At 35.3% G+C, this 22,076-nt stretch overlaps 1 protein-coding gene across 1 annotated transcript in view; it reads right to left on the minus strand.

Annotated features, from left to right (window-relative positions):
• Window positions 1-22,075, minus strand: part of CAAP1 (caspase activity and apoptosis inhibitor 1) — a 32,705-nt gene extending 10,630 nt beyond the window's left edge. Inside the window, exons 1-5 of the mRNA XM_034410546.2 lie at window positions 21,786-22,075; window positions 17,942-18,142; window positions 12,126-12,210; window positions 6,040-6,118; window positions 1,585-1,658 (exon numbers count right to left, since the gene is read on the minus strand). Of these exons, the coding sequence (XP_034266437.1) occupies window positions 1,585-1,658; window positions 6,040-6,118; window positions 12,126-12,210; window positions 17,942-18,142; window positions 21,786-21,908 (562 nt within the window). The 5' untranslated portion in view covers window positions 21,909-22,075. The remainder of the gene's footprint in view (window positions 1-1,584; window positions 1,659-6,039; window positions 6,119-12,125; window positions 12,211-17,941; window positions 18,143-21,785) is intronic.
• Between the last annotated feature and the right edge of the window lies 1 nt (window position 22,076).

A 22,076-nucleotide genomic window follows, 5' to 3' on the forward strand; every position in this document is an offset into this window, starting at 1 on the left:
TTTTATATAGTAATAAAAGTCTCTGGTGGTATTTCTCTCATTATCTTTTGCATTTATACTTTCAACTAAAATGGTGAAATTTATTTCCGGGTTCTTAATTTCTCTCTCTGAATCACTTTTTCTTAGATTTTGTAATTTTCATCTTCAGCATCACAGTGTAGAATAAGAACAGTTACTAAGTTCTGCCATTTTATGCTTGCACATTCTCCAAAGCTCCTTAAAACCTAACATCCTGACTAGCACTGTTGTCATTGCCTAAAGCCATCATGAAACGGTGGCTGATAAAGTCATAAAAAGGACAAAGAAGTAATCATCTGCAAGAAGTCATCAATCCCCCCTGATAGCAGAAAAGAAAGGGAGCAAATCTGCAGGAAACACGTCAATTCAAAGGTCATACCAGAGTGCAAAAAAGCAGTATTTAAACTATTCCTTAGAATGTCACAGCATTTTACTAAAGCTTGATTGCCTCATAATTCTATTCTATTCAAGTCAAATTTTCTTTATTGGCTAGTACAGAAAAACAAAGCATTTGTTTCTGAAGAAATAATTAGTGGGAATATGTATCCTAATAAGATCTTATTTGATCAAATCCTATAGTTTGTTGCACATACCTATCATCATCACAGAATAGATGGGGAACTGTTGAAATTCAAACAGACCCATAGATGGAATTTTTCATTGAATTCATAGCCAATTTTTTAAAAAAATTTGATTTATATGCCGCCCTTCTCCGAAGACTCAGGGCGGCTTACAATGCATTAAGCAATAGCCTTCATACTTTTGTATATTTATACAAAGTCAGTTTATTGCCCCACAATCTGGGTGCTCATTTTACCTACCTTAGAAAGGATGGAAGGCTGAGTCAACCTTGAGCCTGGTGAGATTTGAACTTGCAGTAACTGCAGGCAGCTGATGTTAATAACAGTGCTTTAGTCTGCTGCGCTACCAGGGCTCCACCAATTGCCACCAACAAATAAGTTATCCTGTTCCCTACAATTTCTAACGCACATTGTTCCTGTCAACTTTCCAAACTCTAGGTCAGCCTTCTACAAATCGGAGGTATCAAATACGTAGGCTTCAATTTTAAAATTTCTACAGGAGATAAGATAGGTCATCTGATGAAAATTCTGGGTGCTGAAATCCACACAACTGAGGGACAGAATAAAGTCGGACCTATGTCTATGAAGTAGTAAAGGATGGAGTTTATCTTTATCACAACTGTGAGTTTAGGAACACCATTTTCCTTTTCCTGTATGGTTGAATGAAAACCATTCATTAATATAAACCGACAACTGTATGAACTCATAGTCAAAACCATGGTTAAAGAATTGACATTATGAATATTGAGTTTACCTGATGGGAATGTGCAATCCATCTATGCCTGTTCTTCTCCTTACCTGACAACTAAAAACTAATTCAAAGTTTTATATCATATAAATATATTTTTCCAAATAAATATGTAGTTCTAATGGGTCTTTACAATATATTTATATACACGGATGAAAATTCCCCACCCACCCAATTTTCAGTCACATCATATCAGGATACTTAACACAAAACAGTTCGATTTTCTCCAATCCCTACCTTGTTTTGAATCCAGCCCTTCCAATTTGTTTTCTTCCTTCAAAGAAGACGTAGAATCTATGCTATTGTCTTGCCTGAGAACAAGAACACATTTAAATTAGTTTGTCTTTTATAATTATAAAATAAGCACTTCAAATATATCAAAACCTGCTTAGCACTCTATTTTATTGCTTGATTTATGTAATGACATAATCATAAATAATAGTAATACAATGAAGCATATACGGTATATTGACAGTTTTCAGAAAAAATTACATTAGTTTCCCTAGCCTGCTACTTTTCCCTCTAGATCTGATAGGGCAAGTACTTTCAGAATTCCAAGCCAGCTTGAGAATTAGGAATTTATGGTCCCAAAATACCTGGAGGGAACCAAGCTGGATAAAGCTAAACTTGATGCAATGAATCTAAAGAATTATTTTAGAGGTTTCTGAAGGCATAATATATTTTGATATTATTTGGGCATAAGAAGAAGACCCTATGTCATTGAAAGTGCACTATATGAACTATATTATAAAATAGCCCAAATTTGTAAAGCCCAAAATAACCCAAAATCTGTTAAGAAGGACAGGTTCTTGTCTTTTTTTTTTTAATAAATATGAAAAAGAAGGAAGTGTGGCTTCCACTCAAAATCTTTATTTCAGATAACAGTTAAAAGAGAGGAAAGTTCGCCTTTCTTTGCAACTACACAACCTAATGAGTCCAGGAACATAGTAAGCTTATTTTACAACTCGGAGTATTGCCTGGTTGTCCATACTCCCTGCAAGGGATGACAATCAATACTTTCAGTATTTTCTGCATAGAGTAATATGTGATATATTGATCATTGGCCTCACCCCAAAGATATGTGCTACACCTATTGTTGATTCTCTGAATGGGTTATGACCCTTTCTAGAAAAAAAAATCCATCTCTGACTTCTTAATAAAATGCTTTCCCAGCTCCATCTTCCCAGAATGGCCTTCAGCATTTTAAGTCCTAAAGAAGTCTGACTGAAGAACTCAGAAGGACTAATAACCTACAAAACATCTGAAAACAATTACCTTTATGAATGGCAGGCCCACAAAGCCTCCAGCAGTGAATCTGTCTAGTGTTACTACCTTCAGAAGCAGAATCTGAAAGTTAATTCTTTCTACATTAGATAGGATTAAAAGGTTCCCCAGCAAGCAGTTTTAGGATCAAACTAGGATGCCTCAAAATAAGCCCACAGTGTTGGATAAGAACTAAATGTAAAACACACTTGAGGGTTTATTCTCAGAGAACTGCTGCATAAAGAACCAAATTCAAACCTATGCAGTGCTGCTCAATGCTACATTTGCAATTGCTAAAATCATTGCTACCATCACAGTGATGATAAGAAATATATTTTAACAGTAATTTAGCCTATATTCTCAAAACTGAAAGATGATTTCAGGAAAGACAACTATACAATCTGCAACAAGGAATAGCCTAGCTCAAAACTGTGGCAAGGACATCTCTTTAAAATAGCCATATACATTTGACAGTTTATACAGAACTGAAAGAAAAATAACACATTTTCTGAAGAGTTGATGAGAGGCCAATTTAAGAGATTTTTACATGCTTTCACCTTCATGTGAAAATGTCTACTGTACACTGAGGGGAAACTGCTAAATGGAGGCACCTTATCTGTTGTTTAATTGTCTTTATACAAAGCAGTAATGGAAAAGAAAGACTATAAAACTCACTTGAGAAAACAGGATACAGCTCTCCACAGGATTTTGAAATCAAGGCAGACTAATCCAGTTGCTGAGCTTAATGAGCATTTTAGTCATAAAATTATTTTATATTTATATAAGTAATTTCACACCTGAATTATTTTGTCTAACAATTGCAAAATACATATTATGTTAATATACATACACAATCAAAACACTCAATGACACTGCAGGTCAGAGTTAAACAAAAACAGCAAAGAGTCTTCTGCTCTTCAAACAACTTTATCATGAAATAATCTTGTACCATAATATTTCTGGCAATGTTTTAGATGTCATAGGATTCCTTGTTTGTAAAATAACAATATCATACACAATACCATACAATTCACAGGACTTTTACCTATGTCTACCTATTTTAACTATGCAAAACATCAATGGTACATACAACGTTGAAATTATCCCACAGCTGGACATGCAAACAGTTCATTAGAATTAAATTCAAATTGCAATGTCCTTAAAATTGCAATACCCTTCCAATACAAAGTTAAATACCAGCTTTTCAAAGTATATTACAATCAGACTAAAAATAGATTTTTCATACATGCTGGCAAACAGGAGAAGGGTACTTGACAATTATACCCCTAGTTTTTTATATCCTTTTTTCTAACTGAACATAGGATAAAGACTTCAGTTCCTGAATTAGATGGTAATCCTATAATCAAGCACTCCTCATCAGCAAACTAAAAGGATGGTTGGCCAAAATCTACTTTTATTGAGGAAGAAACTACCCAAGGGTATAGGTTTCAAAATAATACAATTTTTTCTTCCTTGAAACTTGCTGGCAAATTTCATTTGGGACTCAAAATTGTTGTTCGGCAGGAGCTACACAGTAACTTCTTTAGTTCTAATAACATGGCTTGTAGTAGAGGTCATGGAAATGGTTACAGCCAACCTATTTAGCTCTGTCATTTTTCTGACAACTGAAGAGTCTGATACAAAACCATCTGGAAGAAAAATGTAGTACCTGGTTTCTATCAACCACTTCAGCAGAACAGAACTGTACATATACTAATAAGACAATGTGTTGTCCAAAACACTAACGCTGAGCAATTCTTTGCTGTCACATACAGAATTTCTGATGTAGGGCTGCAATTGGTCTTTTAATATGCATGCATTTTCTGCCATCTTGTGGCTAAATAGTATAAATTTTAGGGACCACATTTCCCATTTAATTTTTATTTTAACCAAACTACGCCAACTGATAAAGTCATTATTACAGCATACCTTTTTACATAAATGAAGATTGTTCGAGATTTAAAGGTCATATCGCACAATTCATTTCTAACTGATAGAAGATAGAGATTCATTACATATATTTATTTCTGGGAAAACGTTGCTTTCTCACAACCTACAATATTATAAAAATATTATCCCCCATTACCTATTTACTATCAAAAGACTTTATTAAATATTGCCTGGTCGCTTTTTTTTAAAAAAAATAAAAAATAAAAAAACAGATCATTTCGAAGTCACTTATGGAAAAGCCAATGAAAGTAAAATGCCCTCGATTAGGTTGATTTTTCTTCCTTTCCTGCTATGATTTTACAATAGCATTATAATTGTCCTATTAGCATATGTCTGTATCTTTTGAAGTTTTATAACTCCCACTAAACAAGTCAACTATAAGTTTATATTAGATTTGGGGGGGAGCAGAAAGAAATATTAGATCTACAAAAAATGTATTTTAGCAAGGACCTCAGATAACTCAAAATGATTACCATCTGAGAAGTAACACAATCTCTTTACAAGGGATACTGTTGGAATGTACACCTTTCTGCCTCCCAGGTGTATCAAAGCAGGTTACAATTCAAGATCAAGTCCAATACTTATAATGCCATTCCCTCCTATGAATGCAGTTCAGAATGCAATGACTCTCAATTGAAGCCTGCAATTCTACGTACGTTCAGAGAAACAATATTAAAGATTAGGATTTACTTTGAAATAAATAAGTTCATTGTATACATGTGCAATCAAGAAAAAAAAGTTGTTCTTAAAGGAAAAGCATACGGCATACATGAAGAGGTGATTGATGTATTTATCATATTTGAATGCGGCCTAATTCCTAACAATTCTGGACAGCTGATTAAAATACCCATGAGGAATATCTGAATTCTAATATTTGAATCTAGTAGATAGGCAATTTTACTTCTTGATTTAATAGTATCTGCTCAAAGTTCAATTAAAAATCACTATTGGAAATACCATAAAAATAAAAAATATGCAAAATGTTAGTAGGTAGGGCTCCATTGTGCAAGATCAATATTTTTAAAAGTACTATTTTAACTGAATCACAGCAAATACTCTCAAACTTTTACTATTTCTCACATTTTAGAAAATAACAGAAAAAAAATTACTGTATAGAATTAACCATCATTGCAGTCTTTTATATTTTAGAGTATTTTCATCTGGGTTTCACAATATTTTGTCATGCAATATTGTGTTTATTTGCACATCCCATAGAGCCCACTGAGGCTTTTTATGGAATTTTGCAGGCTTTCATTATTTGATTTTTGCAATATCCACAACAGTTGTTCATTTGTCATATTGCAGCAAGATTTCATACATTTTCACCAACATTTCTACAGTTCATCCAATGTTTTGACAAAGTTTTAGCTGGAATTTTGCTGACATTTTACAAGTATTTCCAACTGAAGTTTTAGTACAAGACAAAATTAAAACAAGCTATCTAAGAACAAATATAATTAATTTATGGAAATTACTTACTGACTGGCTGATTCGACTATTGTCTTTTCTTCAGCACCATTGGTCTCATCATCACTGTCAGAATCCACCCCACTCTCACCTTAAAATAAAATGTCAATATGAGATGTTATGTTTTGGTAGCATTTTTCACCAATGTTATTCACCAATATATACTGTTATTACTGTCAAGGAAGAAAAATTGTTTCTACTGTTTCAGAAGGGAGCTTGAAATAAGCAATCTCTAATTGTAGTCAGTAAAGGAAATATCTGCATTTTATAGACAGTTGGCAATAAAAGCCACTGCAAGCTCCAAAGGGGTATTCTTTCCTAGAAGAGTAGCAGGCTGTTTTAAGATAAGCATCGTCTGTCTAGAAGTTGCTCCATATTTACACACAAGAAAAAAAAATACTCCACATTTATGTTAGGAGCCCTGGTGGTGCAGTGGTTAGAATGCAGTACTGCAGGTTAATTCTGCCAACTGCCAGCAGTTCGATCCTGTTGGGGAAAATATGCTGACTCTGTAAACTGCTTAGCAAGGGCTGTAAAGCACTGTGAAGCGATATATAAGTCTAAGTGCTATCGCTATTCATCATGCACAACAGCTCTATTATCTTCAATGTGGAACCCTGCAGAACCATTGCTAATTAGCACAGGCAAAGTTTTATCTTTGTGTAAGCTATCATCTAACACTCAAAACCTGCAGCTGGTCCAGAATGTGGCATCATGGGAAGTTATGGGCATACTTTGACATGCCCATGTTAATCCACCTCTCTATGAGCTGCATTGGCTTCCAATAACCAATTTCGTTGTATACATGATGTACAATGACAATAAAAGCTATATATATATACAATAAGCTTCCAGGTTCAATTAAAAATGATGCCATCTGTAAACCTCTTCATAGCACAAGGTTGAGTTATATGAAAACCACCTGTCTCTTATTAATTCTGTCTGTCCCATCATCAGTGCGCGAGCTGCACTGGCTCCCTGTGGTCTTCCGGGTGCGCTTCAAGGTCTTAGTTACCACCTTTAGAGCGCTCCATGGCTTAGGACCGGGGTACTTACGAGACCGCCTTCTGCCACCAATAGCCTCTCACCGCCCACTATGCTCCCATAGAGAGGGGCTTCTCAGGGTGCCATCAGCCAAACAGTGTCGACTGGCGGCCCCCAGGGGGAGAGCCTTTTCTGTGAGGGCACCCACCATCTGGAACGAGCTCCCCCAAGAGATACAGAAGATTCCGGATCTACGCACTTTCCGCCGTGCCCTCAAAACATTCCTGTTTCAGCAGGCCGGCCTGGCCTAACTTTCCCTTTATATTGCTTTTTTGATTTTATTTTAAACTGGGATGTCTTGAATTATCTAGGACCAGAGTGTTTAGTATATTTTAATTGGTTTTTTTTTTTTATTAACGTTTGTATTACATGTATTTTTATCGTTCACTGTTCACCGCCCTGAGTCCCTTAGGAATACGGCGGTATATAAATTAATTAATTAATTAATTAATTAATTAATTAATTAAATAAATAAATAAATAAATAAATAAATAAATAAATAAATATAATGGAATGCATTCTTGAGAAAAGGGGAGAAGAGATGCTGCCTGGGAAACTATCAGACAAGAAAGACAGAAGCCCACAATCATTGAATGGTCAAAGAAAGAAACTTAGAAAAGACTTGCCCTAACAGGTCTAGCAGTTAAACGTGGCAGGCAGGAAGTCTGCATTTTTAGACTTGCAAGATTCTGTTAAAGTAGCCTTACAATAAAGTAGACTTACTCATCTAGTTGTGCTTCATGTATGGTTTACCTGGGAAGTCCAACCCAACAAATCCAACAGAGTTGGCAGATACCAAGTCCTTTCCATCAAGCAATGCTATATGATGGACTCAGAAAGAATGTTTTCCCTGCCATGGCGCCTGCTTACCTCCTCACCCCACCCCACCCAATAGGGAACAGCTTATCTCCCAAAATACAAATGGAAATCCTGTTGGCCTTTCAGAAAGCATTGAAGAGCTGGCTATTCCCATAAAAATTGGGCCAGGACACCAAGTGAGACAAAATCTGAGACATCTTTAGAGTATGTTTTATGGCACTGAGTGATTGTCCCTTCTTGTTTTTAAGATTTGATACTGCACTTGGTTCTAAATTTGCTCTTAAACTGCCCTGGTATTTTAAACTGTGCAACCATGTAATTTGAATAAACAAAACCAATCCTCATTAAGATGAACATAACAACTTCCAATTTTTAATTTGCAAAGTAAGAAAAAAGTATTACATTTGTGAGCAACTCTGATTCTGAAAATATTAATCTTAAATATCCCCATATTTAGAGAGATCCCAGCTACATTTCCCTACACTTGCTAGAAGTGTCTTATTCTAGTTATATTATAGACAATTGCTGTATTTGTCTGCTGCATATGCAAACACACTTTTTTGCTTAGTGTTCATTGGGGATCCACAATTTCAAAAAAGACTCCACTGCTTTAGGAATATATAAATGTATCACACAACAAAAGCATAGTATAATTAATGCATGTGCTTCTTTAAATGCCCATATCTATACATTTGGGACTACTGAGCTATTCAATATCCAAACAATGTCTCAGTAATCACATCTACCATTAGTGGGAGGAGCTGCCCTTGATGCCAAGTAAGGGCACTGGCAAATCTCTATTCATACTGCAATTACAAAATAGAATTTATGCTTCCTTCATAAGGACAAAGAAAATGGATGTTTGATGTTTATATTCTAGTCCTATCTTGCTTTCCCTAAAATAACTGACCTTCTCTATCAACACCTGTCATCACTTCACTTCTATTCAGACTTTGGCTTTATTTCATCCAAATCATATAATATCTTCCTCAAATCCCAGCACTGGTTTCTCATTCTCTCCTGCAATACAATTTCCTTGTCTTTATCTGTAGGTCTGGCAGAAGATTGAGCTGGTTTATATACTTGAGGAATGAACTGAAAGGCTATTTTCATAGACAGACAATGTTGATGAACAGTTGGAAGATATAAAAAAATGGGAGTTGCTCTTCTTTCTGTAAGACACAGGAATAAGGGAGAAGACACTTTGCGTGAAAATTCAGTGCTTTCTGCATACTTTGCATGAAAAAAAGTCCTAGGTTTCAATCCCTGAAATGATCAGTTGCCAAATCTTGAATTAGAAATTGTAGGGATAGTTATTACATGTCAGTACAGGTAGTCCTCGACTTGCTACACTTTGTTTAGTGACTGTTCAATGTTACAACGGCACTGAAAAAAGTGACTTATGATTGTTTTTCAGACTTATGATCGTTGCAGAATCCACATGGTCACATGATAAAAATTCAGACACTTGGCAACTGGTTCATATTTATGACAGTTGCAGTGTTCCAAGGTTATGTGATCACCTTTTGCGACCTTCTGACAAGCTAAGTTAATGGGGAAGCCAGATTCACTTAACAACCGTACTACTAACTTAACAACTGCAGTGATTCACTTAACAACCTTTGATAACCTGTGGTAAGAAAAGTCGTAAAATGGGGCAAAATTCCCTTAACTTACTTGTCTCACTTAGCAACAAGTTCTCGCCCGTTAGATGTATGAACAACTTCAACTCCCAATGACTAAGCTGTCCAGATAATTCTGGGGATTAAACACTATAAATATGGAGGGCATTCATGGTGGAATAAACACCACTAAGATAGATAAAGTAGAGGCTTAGCTCATAGGACAAGGCAATGCTCTAGGGTCCCATCTTTAAAATTTTCTATAATTAAAAAACAAATGACTTATTTGATAGTTCGTTCCTTCTACTTTTCTCCAATACAGCATAAATAGTTCTACTTCCATTTCACCAAATCAAGAGACCATGGCAGTTTCCTAAACTTACATAAAAGATAAAATAAATAAAAAACAACTAATTATTAATAAAAATGCACAATTAAAATAATACTAATCATAAAAATGAATAAACTACCGCATTTCCCCAAAAATAAGACCTTGTCTTATATTTTTTTGAACCCTGAAATAAGCGCTTGGTCTTATTGCCATGCACTCAAAAGCCCAATTGGGCTTATTATCAGGGGATGTCTTATTTTGGAGGAAACAGGGTAATAACAAAATCAATACTAAAATAACATAATTAATCAACTTAAATAATTTGAAGATAAACTAAAAATGACAATAGAGAACTATTTACCAATCAGTCTTCATAAGAGTTCCATTTTATTTAGTTTCTGGATTGTTACAAATATGAAACAAACCTCAGAAAGACTATTCCAATAACAGTGACAGAAAAACATTGTCTCCTGGCCTCCATTTCTCTAATTTCACTTATATCCCCTGCCATGTGACATTTGTTCTTTCCATCCAAAGTGCTAAGCTCCTACACAGGATAACTGAGCTTTTGGGCAGGCAGATAGGATTTGCTAGGTTTTTCATATAGCCAAGCAAGAACAATGATGAAGCAGAGACAGGATTTATCATCAAGCAGCAAAATAACTCAGCAGAAAAGAACAAGATTAGTATACAAACCACATTACAGGTCCAAGTAATCAGTCTTAGAAAATGAGGCAAAGATTCTGATAACTTGGTCAAGAAAAGAAATTATTTCAAACACTAAGTTACTTCCAATTCAAGTCTCTTTCCTAAATCAGATGGTACATATTGGCTCATGTCACAGACCCAGTTCAGCTGGGAACAACAGTGGGGTCTAGGACAACTCGGTGTGGGCAATTCGGCATGGCCAACTTCCCATGACCAACTTGCTGTGGCCAACTTGCTGCAGGACAATTCGCCACAGTCAGCTTGCCGCAGGAAAACTTGCTGTGAGACAAGAGTTACACTAATATTGAAGAAATGGTGGAATAGAATCATTAAAAAATGGATGCAAATGGAGGGACAAAACGAAATGTGAATTTCAGATATTAAAATCTTTTTTTAAATATTTAAAATATTTAAAATTGAATTGTTGAATTGTCCCTCAGCAAGTTGGCCCAGGGTGAGTTGGCCACGGCAAGTCATCCCGCCATGAATTGGCCATGGCGGGTTGGCCACACCAAGTTGTTCTAGACCCCCCTCTTGTTCCCAGCTGAACTTGGATTGTGACATGAGCCAATATGTACCATCTGATTTAGGAAAGAGATTTGAATTGGAAGTAACTCAGTATTTGAAATAACTTTTTTAATAAATAGACCCCTAAATTCCAAAGAAAACTTATCTGCTCCTTCACCTGCCTATGCCTTTCAGTCTCACTCTTGCCATGGCTCACATGGACTTGGAAAGTGCTTGGAGGAGCCCTAAGCGAGATCAAAAGATAACCCAGCAGTAGGAGCCACTTCTTTCTCACTTTTCCTGCTGCTGTTCTATTTTGCGGTACCATCAGTCTCCAATTCTCTTCTAAATCTTTTTGTTCTTCTTCTGCAGGAAAGGTAGTTTATATGATCCTACCTATGACTTGACAAAAACTAAAGATGTTTCTTTTTTCAGATGATGCAAATGTACCTAAATACTCATAGAGTTAAAATGATCAAACTTTGTAAGGTTACTGATTCCTTTTGGTATGAATTACTCCATAGTTTGAAGCGCAATAATTAATCTAATGGCACCACATAAAATAGAGGGCTTTAAACTCTTGTTGTCTCTAATTCAGATATTTAAATTCTGATTTTAGTAGCTATAATTGATGTCTAGAAAGACACATAGGTTTTAATCATATATGTATATTTCCAGACAATATATATGATTTGCAAAGAAATCCTGGTGAAGTCAGTAAAAGTTACATCTTAGTAAACATACATTTATATATTTATTTATTTATTTATTTTATTTATTTTCAATTTATATACCGCCCTTCTCCCTGAGCACTCAGGGCGGTGCACAGCCAGAATTAAAAACATGAAATACAAATATTAAAAACAATTAAAATCTATATAAATTTATATAAATCTATATAAATTTATAAAATCTATATAAATATAGTATTTAGTTCTTTACTACAAAAATATTTCTAATTTTCTTAATTGAAACAAAGCTGTGTCCTCATCTAGTCTTCAATAGTTGTTACTCTCAAATTTTAGAATAAGCAATCCAAATGTTAGTTCAGTATATATGTTATTTACCTTCAAGAATTTTCAGTAACTTCTTTTCAGACATAAGGTCCAATTGTTCAAGACAAAGCCTTTTAATTTCTTCTATAGAACAGTTCTAAGGAAATTAAATAAAAAAGAAATGTTTCTATACAATAATTAAAACAAGAGATACTTTAGATAAGCTAAATTTAAACATGCTTGAAACAAACTAAAATCTCATAATTAATTACTAATTAAACCTAAACTCACTAAAACAAGGAACTGAAAAGTTGACTTTGAATAATAGTATTAAAATGAAATAGTGTATAAAACAATGTAAAAATAATAGAAATCCAGATATGCATGATTTGGAACATGAATATTATGTTTTGAATAGAAGGAGTACAATTAAAATGATAACATACAAACCTAATACACTATTAAATCATGATAAATATTCATTAAACTATTGACCAAAAAGTTAAACATATATTTAAGTAATTATATATTATTTTTATCAATCTAAAATACATATATTGGATTAAATTAGAAAACTATAAAATATAGTGAACTATGCTCAGTATACTGGAACTCCACTTGTACTGCTGTTTTTAGATGATTTTAAAGAGTTTTCTAAAGTGGCTAATTTTTTAAAAAATATAGTCAATAATTTATATTTATTGGCATAAGTAATTAGCATTATGGATTAAACACGTTTTACATAAACAATCCAATAGAATCATAAGGCTGGAAGGTCCCTTGGAGGTCTTCTAGTCCAACCCCCTGCAGGAGTCCTTATTCCATCTCAGACAAATGGTTGTCCATTTTTTCTTGAAAACCACCAACAATGGAGTAGCCACAACTCTGGAATGCAAGCTGTTCTATTGACTAATTGTTTTCACTGAAAACAGAATGATCATGTGGAGTTATATGGAAAAATTGGCAGTTTATGTATCAGTAATATACAAAACAGGGATGCGGTGGCTCAGTGGCTAAGACACTGAGCTTGTCAATCGAAAGGTCGGCAGTTCAGCGGTTTGAATCCCTAGTGCCGCATAACAGGGTGAGGTCCCGTTACTTGTCCCAGCTTCTGCCAACCTAGCAGTTCGAAAGAATGTAAAAAATGCAAGTAGAAAAATAGGGACCACCTTTGGTGGGAAGTTAACAGCGTTCCGTGCACCTTTGTCATTTAGTCATGCCGGCCACATGACCACAGAGACGTCTTCGGACAGCGCGGGCTCTTCAGCTTTGAAACAAAGATAAGCACCACCCCCTAGAGTCTAGCACATATGTGCGAGGGGAACCTTTACCTTTACCTTAATATACAAAACAGAGAGAATGTGTTGGGATCCACATTTGATGCAAAAAGATACATGTTGGGATGTATCTTATATATCAATCGTTGATCAAAGAGAAAAAATGTTCTTGGCTAACTACAAAAATGAACTATAAATTATGTTCAGTTAAACTGTTTTGTGGTCAAGTTACTATTTTTTCAGCCCTAGTAATTTGCCCTTGCCTGAAATAGATTTGGAACTTGCAATCATCACCATAGCCATTTTATGAATGGACATCATAGGTCAGCCATTCTAGATATTCCATTGTGTTTCCTGGCCCCAAAGCATCTCCAATATTAGAGGTGTAGCTTTTTTTAATTGTGTGAACAGTTAAGGGGTCAAGAAATCCCACAAATGTCCAGCAGTTTCACTCATTGAAACCATGCCAACCATCTCAACTTTTTCCTAGTAGTCTTCTAGGAAGACTATCTCTATTGCAGTCTTCTAAACAGGCATTCCCCTTGTTTTGGGGTATGCTGAAAAAATTTACAATTACTGATCTGTCCCTTTAAAAAAAAAATAATTTAAAAATATTTTTGATTTTTTAAAAACAATTTTACAAAAGTAATTATTTTAAAGAAAAACAGAGATAGATTTAGGAAATCACAACTGAACATCAGTGCCTTTCTCACCTACTGAAAGCTTCATCAATATTCTTAAGAAGCACTGAATAGTAATGTTGTTTCCGTTTTATTTTTAAATCCTGCTTGCTTCTGATTTCTAGTTAGTTATTTCCAGGCAAAGATGTCAAAAATCCTTTGGGAGTAGTATGTTCTTTAATTATAAATGACTTATTTATAAACTGCCAGGTTGCCACATTCTTATCTGGTGTTATGTCCAATTAAAGAAAAATTTCAATATCCCCTTGGAAAAGCTGTAATTATATATTACATTATTCCATATGCCACAGTAATTAACATTATTTACATTTCCAGTCTGATTTATCCCAAGGACTGTATATCAGCATTTATACCACAGAATTTATTAATATACATCCATATACAAATATATAAACATTAGCTGCCTTTACAGCAGTCTTAATAGCTGAACTATTTAATCCATATAAACTACTACTCAACCATCTTACAATTATATAAGATACACACCAAATAACGGTGCAGAGTTTAATTGGCAGGTTAATCAATTACAGCTTTCTTGATGAATCAGTGAGAACTTCTTTAATCAGTAAAAAAAAGGCCTACTATAATTGGCAGGGTTGTAAGACTGAGATACAGATGTCTTGTTCTAAAGATATTCAAATGTTGGTGTGATATTGCAATAAGGAATAGAAAACAAACAGAAAACATTAATTTCCTTTCAAAAATATATGGTAGGTAAAACCTTCTCTAAAATGTGCAGAGTTGGGAAACAATTTGGAGGAAAATAAACTGAAGCCACACCTGACTTCAACTGAAAAAAGGAATGTCACTCACAGGCAGAGAATGCAAAAAGCTACTTTTTGAATATGAAAAATGCAATAATTTAAAGGTAGTCTTTCCAGATGATGATGGAGGTTTAAAACTGATTTAAATCAAATTGGCAAATCTTACATTCTATACTCTTAAATTCTGGCTTACTAAACTATGTTATTTTACCCAATTTACCATATTTCAAAAAGGTCCCTACACTAAGGTGACCAGACGTCCCGCTTTTGGCGGGACAGTCCCGCTTTTGAGCAATTTGTCCCGCGTCCCGCAGCATTTTAAAAAAGTCCCGATTTTTCATTCTGCCTCCTGAGTCCCAGCTGCCTCCTGAATCCCCGCTGATGGCTAGAGGGAAAAAAAACTCTTTAAACTCTTGCCGTGGGGCTTCAAAGGGCCGACCTACAGCTGATCAGTGTTAAAAAAAAAATGAATAGACCCATGCCTGCAAAAATAGAAAAAACAGCCCCTGTTAACAGCTTCCACTAGGTTAATTAGCTGCAAAAAGCTGCAAAAAGTTCCTGGGGCAGATTTTTTTCCCCCTAGTTATACTGAAAACAAAGGCGAAAGCGAAAGTAAAGCTGCAACGTGACAAAATGAGGCAGAGAGAGATTTCTTTCTTTTTCTTTTTCCCCACCAAAAAAGGTAGGTACAAAACTGCAAACAATGGGAAATTTTGGGCAAAAGAGGAGAGTTCAAGATTTTAAAACACAAAAGAAAAAAAGCTCTATTTAACTAGGGAATTGTAATAATTGAGATACTATTAATAATTGTATGTTGTGTTGAAAGCAGAAATGGTTAAGTTGTGGTTTGGAGGAATATATGGGGGAAATTATTTGGTTTATTATTATTGGTAAATATAATTAATTGATTTGTAAGAAATTGGATTGCATGGAAATAATTGGAATATTCATGTTCATATTGATTAATATACAAAAAAAATAGTTATATAACTAATTGATTTATATTAAAATGTTGAATTTGTATTAAACAACTGTATTACATAATTACATAATTAACCAATGTGAGGATGGATATAAAAATAGATGACAATGGGAAGAGGTATAATATAGAATAGAAGGGAAAAATTGAATTTGATTAAGATTAGAGATGAGGATGAAGGGTAATATTGTTTTTTTTAAAAAATAGATGAGGAATAAATATGGCAAAAAGGAAATATAGAAATTGTAAATTTAATTGAAATGACTAAACGCTGTTTAAATTTGTGAACCAGCCAAATATTCTGTTCAAAGAAAATACATTGTATGTTTGTATGTGTGTTTCTAATTATTGCTATTTATTCATATTTGTTCTCTTTTATTCTTTAAAGTTTAACAATTCATTCTTAATCTTAATATCTTTATATTTGCTTGGGGTTGGCTTTCTTCCCTTTCATCTTTTTTATTGTACAGCAATCTTTCTCCTCAAACCTACCACCACTCTCTTTTCTTTCCTTCTTACTTTCTCTTCCCCCCACCCTCTTTTTCTCCTCCCTACTTCCTCTTCCTTTCTCCTTCTCCTCCTCTCTTCCTCCCTCTCTTACCCTCACTCCTACTCTAATTTCCATTCCTTCATCCCTCTCTATTGCTGTATCCTTTAATGCATATGGACTACTCAGAGGGCTGAAAAAGTTATTTTTGACTGGTCCTCACACTTTTGACCAGTCCTCGAATTTATGACTGTCCTCACATTTTACATTTTTGCCCTATCTTGTCATCATGGTGAAGAGAAGCAGTTGTGAAATGAGTGACATGGTTGTTAAGAATGCTGCATGGGCATAAATATGAGGATGGTCATAAGTGTGAGGACCAGTCAAAAGTGCGAGGACCTGTCAGAAATGACTTTTTTCAGCCCTCTGGTTAGTCCTTTTGTGCATATGGACTACTCAGAGGGCTGAAAAAGTTATTTTTGACTGGTCCTCACACTTTTGACCAGTCCTCGAACTTACGACTGTCCTCACATTTTACGTTTTTGCCCTATCTTTTCACCATGGTTAAGAGAAGCAGTTGTGAAATGAGTGACATGGTTGTTAAGAATACTGCGCGGGCATAAATGTGAGGATGGTCATAAGTGTGAGGACCAGTCAAAAGTGTGAGGACCTGTCAGAAATGACTTTTCAGCCCTCTGAGTAGTCCCTATACACATAGCCATGGCCACCCGGTCACATGACCAGCTAGCCACGCCCACCCAGTCACATGACCAGCTAGCCACACCCACAAAATAAGCCACGCCCACAATGTCCCTCTTTACCAATGTTAAAATCTGGTCACCTTACCCTACACTGAAGTGCTAACAAAATGGATGCACATCTGAACAGTAACCAAATAAGTATCAAATAAAGATACTTATATTGCATTGCACATAGTTCTCATACTGAACATTTTGCTATTCATATTTACTATGAAATGGATATCTATGGATATTTTTCCAGAATATCCTACAAACACAATTATTATATGATCATATAAGTAACATTTTTGCTCTGATTATGTCATGGTTATGACTCATTAAAAGAATCATACATAAAATTTGATGTGGGAATCTTTTACCCACCCATCACCAAAGGATGAAAACCAACATATCCTACAGACCACAGATTACCTGCCCAGTCCCAGATTTGCAGTTTAGTCATAGTAAACTGATACCATTTCATTTCTACTCTTCTTCTTTAATTTTTTTTGTAGCAATGCCATAAGCACTGTAATTTCATCATTGTGATAAAACGATATAGTAAGAGTTTTAAATTATTACATTTAAAATCAAACTGTATTTAAATTTTTATTAACTTGTCATATCTCATTCATGTGTTTGAATATTCACACATACATACATGCATATACTCAGTCTTCTCTTAAATGTGATAACATAGATATTCACATGAAGTACTTTTTTAAGAACAATTTTAAAAGCTACATCTTTTTCTAGGCTCCTGAGGCTAATTTCAGAAGTTATTCTTGGCATGGGTATGCACAACTAGTACACTTCATGGATAAAAACATATTTGCTTTTTAATCATTTTTTTAAAAAGTATTTCATGTGTGTTCCAATGTATTGTGAGGCACCGTTTTTTAAAAGAATTTGCACAGCTCTAATTGATATACTTCAATACCTTTAAAACATCAGGCAACATCTTCTGCAATTTCTTCTCCCCTATGATATAAAAGCATTGCTGAAGCATTTCCTTCTTGTCCGTAATATAGAAACTGACAGGCTTTAATTGCACAGTCAGATCTAGTCCACCTTCTTCTATGTCGCTGGGCTCTTCTACCACATCTTTCTTTTCTGGAACCTGAGCAATACACTTGGTTTCCTAAAATATGACACACACAAAAATAACCAATATATACTTGATCGACTATATGGTATTCTCAGCAAATAAATTATGACAAAGAACTGACAGTTCAGTCTCATGGAGTTCAGTATAGATTACTCACAAGTGAATCCATATAGAATTGCAGTTTGAATCAATGAAGCTTCTAAAATTGCTTCCTACTGTTGTATAGTCTAAACATCATAACACTCTCTAAGTTATGACACATTCAGTGACAATATTTTAATATGGTTCATTAAGCTGCTCAATTTTGCATGTCAACATTATTTGAAAGATCATAAGGCCAGCAAAGGAGTTTACAAATGAATGTTGGAAAGGAAGACTAATAGAATAAGGTTATCATTATATAAGACTAATTGGCAGAATAAAAAAGCAATAATAGAAACCAATAATGTTTTATATATAGTTTTGTTATATTGTTGCATATACTCCAAGGAACAATTTATATGTTTTAAGAAATAAATGAAGGATAAAGTATTGGGTCATTTAAGGGAGACACAATATTTTTGAACATCTAAGGAGATGTAGAGAGAGTCACAAAAAATCAGACCTATGTCTCAAAGAAAATCAAACTCTTTCAAAGTTCCCTGAGAGAGGAAGAAAAATTGAACCAGATATTGGAAAAAAGAGGAACTGGAGAAAATTAAGGAGAACTATTATATTATTTGTTTACTAATTATTTTGATTATCACAAAGTGAAAGATTTTCTGCAGAGAAATGCTCCATACAGAAAGATAAGGCAATGAATGTAAGATTAGAGAAGATTATAAAACTTGAAGATGACCAGGATAAAAAGATCCAAAGATCCATTACTAGAGGTCAGAAAAAAGTCACAAACTAATAACCATTTTAGCTCCATAATTTAGCAAAGGACTGAACATGCAGGACAAAGCAAGCAAGCCACTAAAGGAAAAGCATTTTAAAACATTTGAAACATGAAAAGCATACATTTTAACAAGCATTGAAATAGGGTGAGTTGACCTCAAAACAATAGTAGCTCACACAAGCAAAAATAGCAGAGGGTAGCATAAAATGTAGGACTGGAAGTAATTACCACTGGAAGTTCTCAGGTACAGTATTTTCAATATATCAATACTGAGATCCATAAGATATGATGAAGTCATTTGGAGCAATGTGTTTTATAACTTACTAGCTGGACACTCGTGCTTCGCTACGAAACTATGTGATTGGGCTTGATAAATTGACACTTAAAGCCTGAAACTTAATGTAGAATATGTAACTCCTTAGCATCAGAGCATATGAATATAATATTGTATATGAAATACTAATGCTCTGATGGTCATTTGGAAAAATACTTTCTTAGTGAGCACTTAGAAGCCAAGAGAAACATATGTGGCAAATTTCAAGTTGGTAGGCTTTACTGTTCTGGAGATTTTGTGATTATGGCATGAGTGGTTTTCACTTTTATATACATAGATTTTGGAATGCTATGATGCTTAAAATATGTTTTTTCACTGATACTTAGAATATAATTGTTGGATATAATATCATTCCAAAATGTAATCTAGATTTTGCAGTTAAATTTATTAAAAAGTCACAGAGTTATTAACATACTGCATAACAATATTCATTCCTTTTTTAATGATGTACAGGTAGTCCTCAACTTACAGTTCATTTAGTGACCGTTCAGTTACAATGGCACTGAAAAAAGTGACTTGACCGTTTTTCATGCAGTTGCTGCTACAACCATTGCAGCATCCCCATGGTCACATGATCAAAATTCAGATGCTTGGCTACTGACTCAAATTTATGACAGTTGCAGTGTTCCTAGGTAATGTGATGTGATCTTCTGACAAGTAAAGTCAATGGGGAAGCCAGATTCTCTTAACAACCGTGTTACTAACTTAACAACTGCAATGATTCATTTAAAAACAGTCATAAAGTGAGGCAAAACTTAAGGCAAAACTGAGGCATTTCACTTAAGAAATGTTTCACTTAGCAGCAAAAATTTTGGGCTCAATTGGGGTCATAACTTGAGGACTGTTTGCAATAACACAAATTATATGTGCTATTACTTAGACATCACATCATGCTCAGTGGTATTCTTTCCAAGTAGGAAGACCAAAATCATAATTCAAACATATAGAAAAGGCCAATAGATCATAAGACTATGAATGAATACACATGGAACAGGGATTTGCCTCCCATTAGATGTGTATTATTTATTATTAAATAATAATTTAAATTATTAAAGCGCTCCATGGCTTAGGGCCGGGGTACTTACGAGACCGCCTTCTGCCACCAATAGCCTCCCACCGGCCAGTACGCTCGCACAGAGTGGGCCTCCTCAGGGTGCCGTCCGCCAGACAATGTCGGCTGGCGACCCCCAGGGGGAGAGCCTTCTCTGTGACGGCGCCCACCCTCTGGAACAACCTTCCCCCAGAGTTACATATAATAACAGATCTCCGGATTTTTCGTCGGGCCCTGAAAACCTATTTATTTCAACTAGCTGGGCTGGCTTGAGCTAAATTTTAAATTGATTTTAAATTGGGTTGTTTTAATTTACGCCCAAAATATTTAATTATTTTAATACTGTTTTTTAAATTTTGTATGCTCTGTTTTTACTTAGGCTGTGCACCGCCCTGAGACCTATTTGGAGAAGGGCGGTATAGAAATTTAATTAATAAATAAATAAATAAATAATAAATAAATTTGTTTGATTGTTTTTATTTATTTACTTACTTATTTGATTTATTTTCTGCCCATCTCATTTAGATGTTATGCTGGGCCGCTTACAACATTAAAACCATAAAGGATAAATATTTCAAAAATGGTAAAAATGGAATTATAATGGAATTGTAATCAAAGATAAAGTTATAATTAAAAGATGGGGAGGGATGGAGCAGGATGCGCAAGGTGGGGAGGTGGATTGTCTCTTAATTCATCAACCACCTCCAGTGTGGCACTCCCCCATTGGGAGCCAAATTAGTTTACAAATGTGGCCACCACTCAAAAAAGACAAAGTAAATTGGAGTAGTACAGTAGGATATTCTGCAGAGACAGCTCTCTACTTGCCTTGCAGGATTGCTTCTACCAGATATTAACTTCTGCCTCTATATCCTAATCTCAAATTATACTACGGTAGTAAAAACACAGTAATGCAGACCCCTGCCAGTTACAGCCACCACCTCACATTTGCAGGAAGACCGTGTTTTTACAATTCTTAAATGTTTTCCTTTTGCGCATTCCTTGCTCAAGTCAAACCACCACATCCCATCATTCGATGTTCAAAAGTTTTATTTGAGGCATAAGGCAAAAACATTGGGAAAGGTTGCATAGACGTTTTCTGAGTAAGAAATGCTAATTGATGCGGTGAGCATACTTCACAATCTAATCACTTATTTGATTGCCACCCCACTTTTGATTTGATTGAACTAAAATACGGATTTTCCCTTAGTGGCTTTTCTGCTCCCCCCCCCCTTTTATGTGATGCGAGTTTTAAAAGAGGTAAAAAGGAGACAGCCGTTATCCCGCCAAAACAGGCGCGCGAAGGGAGAGGCTGAAGCCACGCCTCTTTGTCACGTGACTCCGCTAACTGGACTCCGCGCCTGCGCGATTCAGCCGCTCTCCCCTCGCAAGGCTGATGGACTGTTAAAGATACCTCCGCGAGGCCGCGGGTTGCCTCGGTACTCCGCCGTTTTCTTTCGCTGCCACCTCCTTCCTCTGGGCCGCTTAAACGGGAGCGATGTCGCTTCTTCTCTTTAGAGAATTTACGGCCCGTCATGGCGCCCGCCACCCCGAAACGGTGGCAGTTCCTTTTAAAGCGTCTTGAAAAATAAATAACCGCATCAAACAGCCATCTCGCGGACTGGTGGGGGTCAGCGTTACGCTCAGCTGGACACCTGTCGCAGTTTGCTTACGTCATTCTTGCGACTTGTTCGCCATAGAGATA

Source organism: Pantherophis guttatus, chromosome 2, assembly GCF_059756535.1.
Source record: "Pantherophis guttatus breed Tessera chromosome 2, ASM5975653v1, whole genome shotgun sequence".
Lineage (NCBI taxonomy): Eukaryota > Metazoa > Chordata > Lepidosauria > Squamata > Colubridae > Pantherophis > Pantherophis guttatus.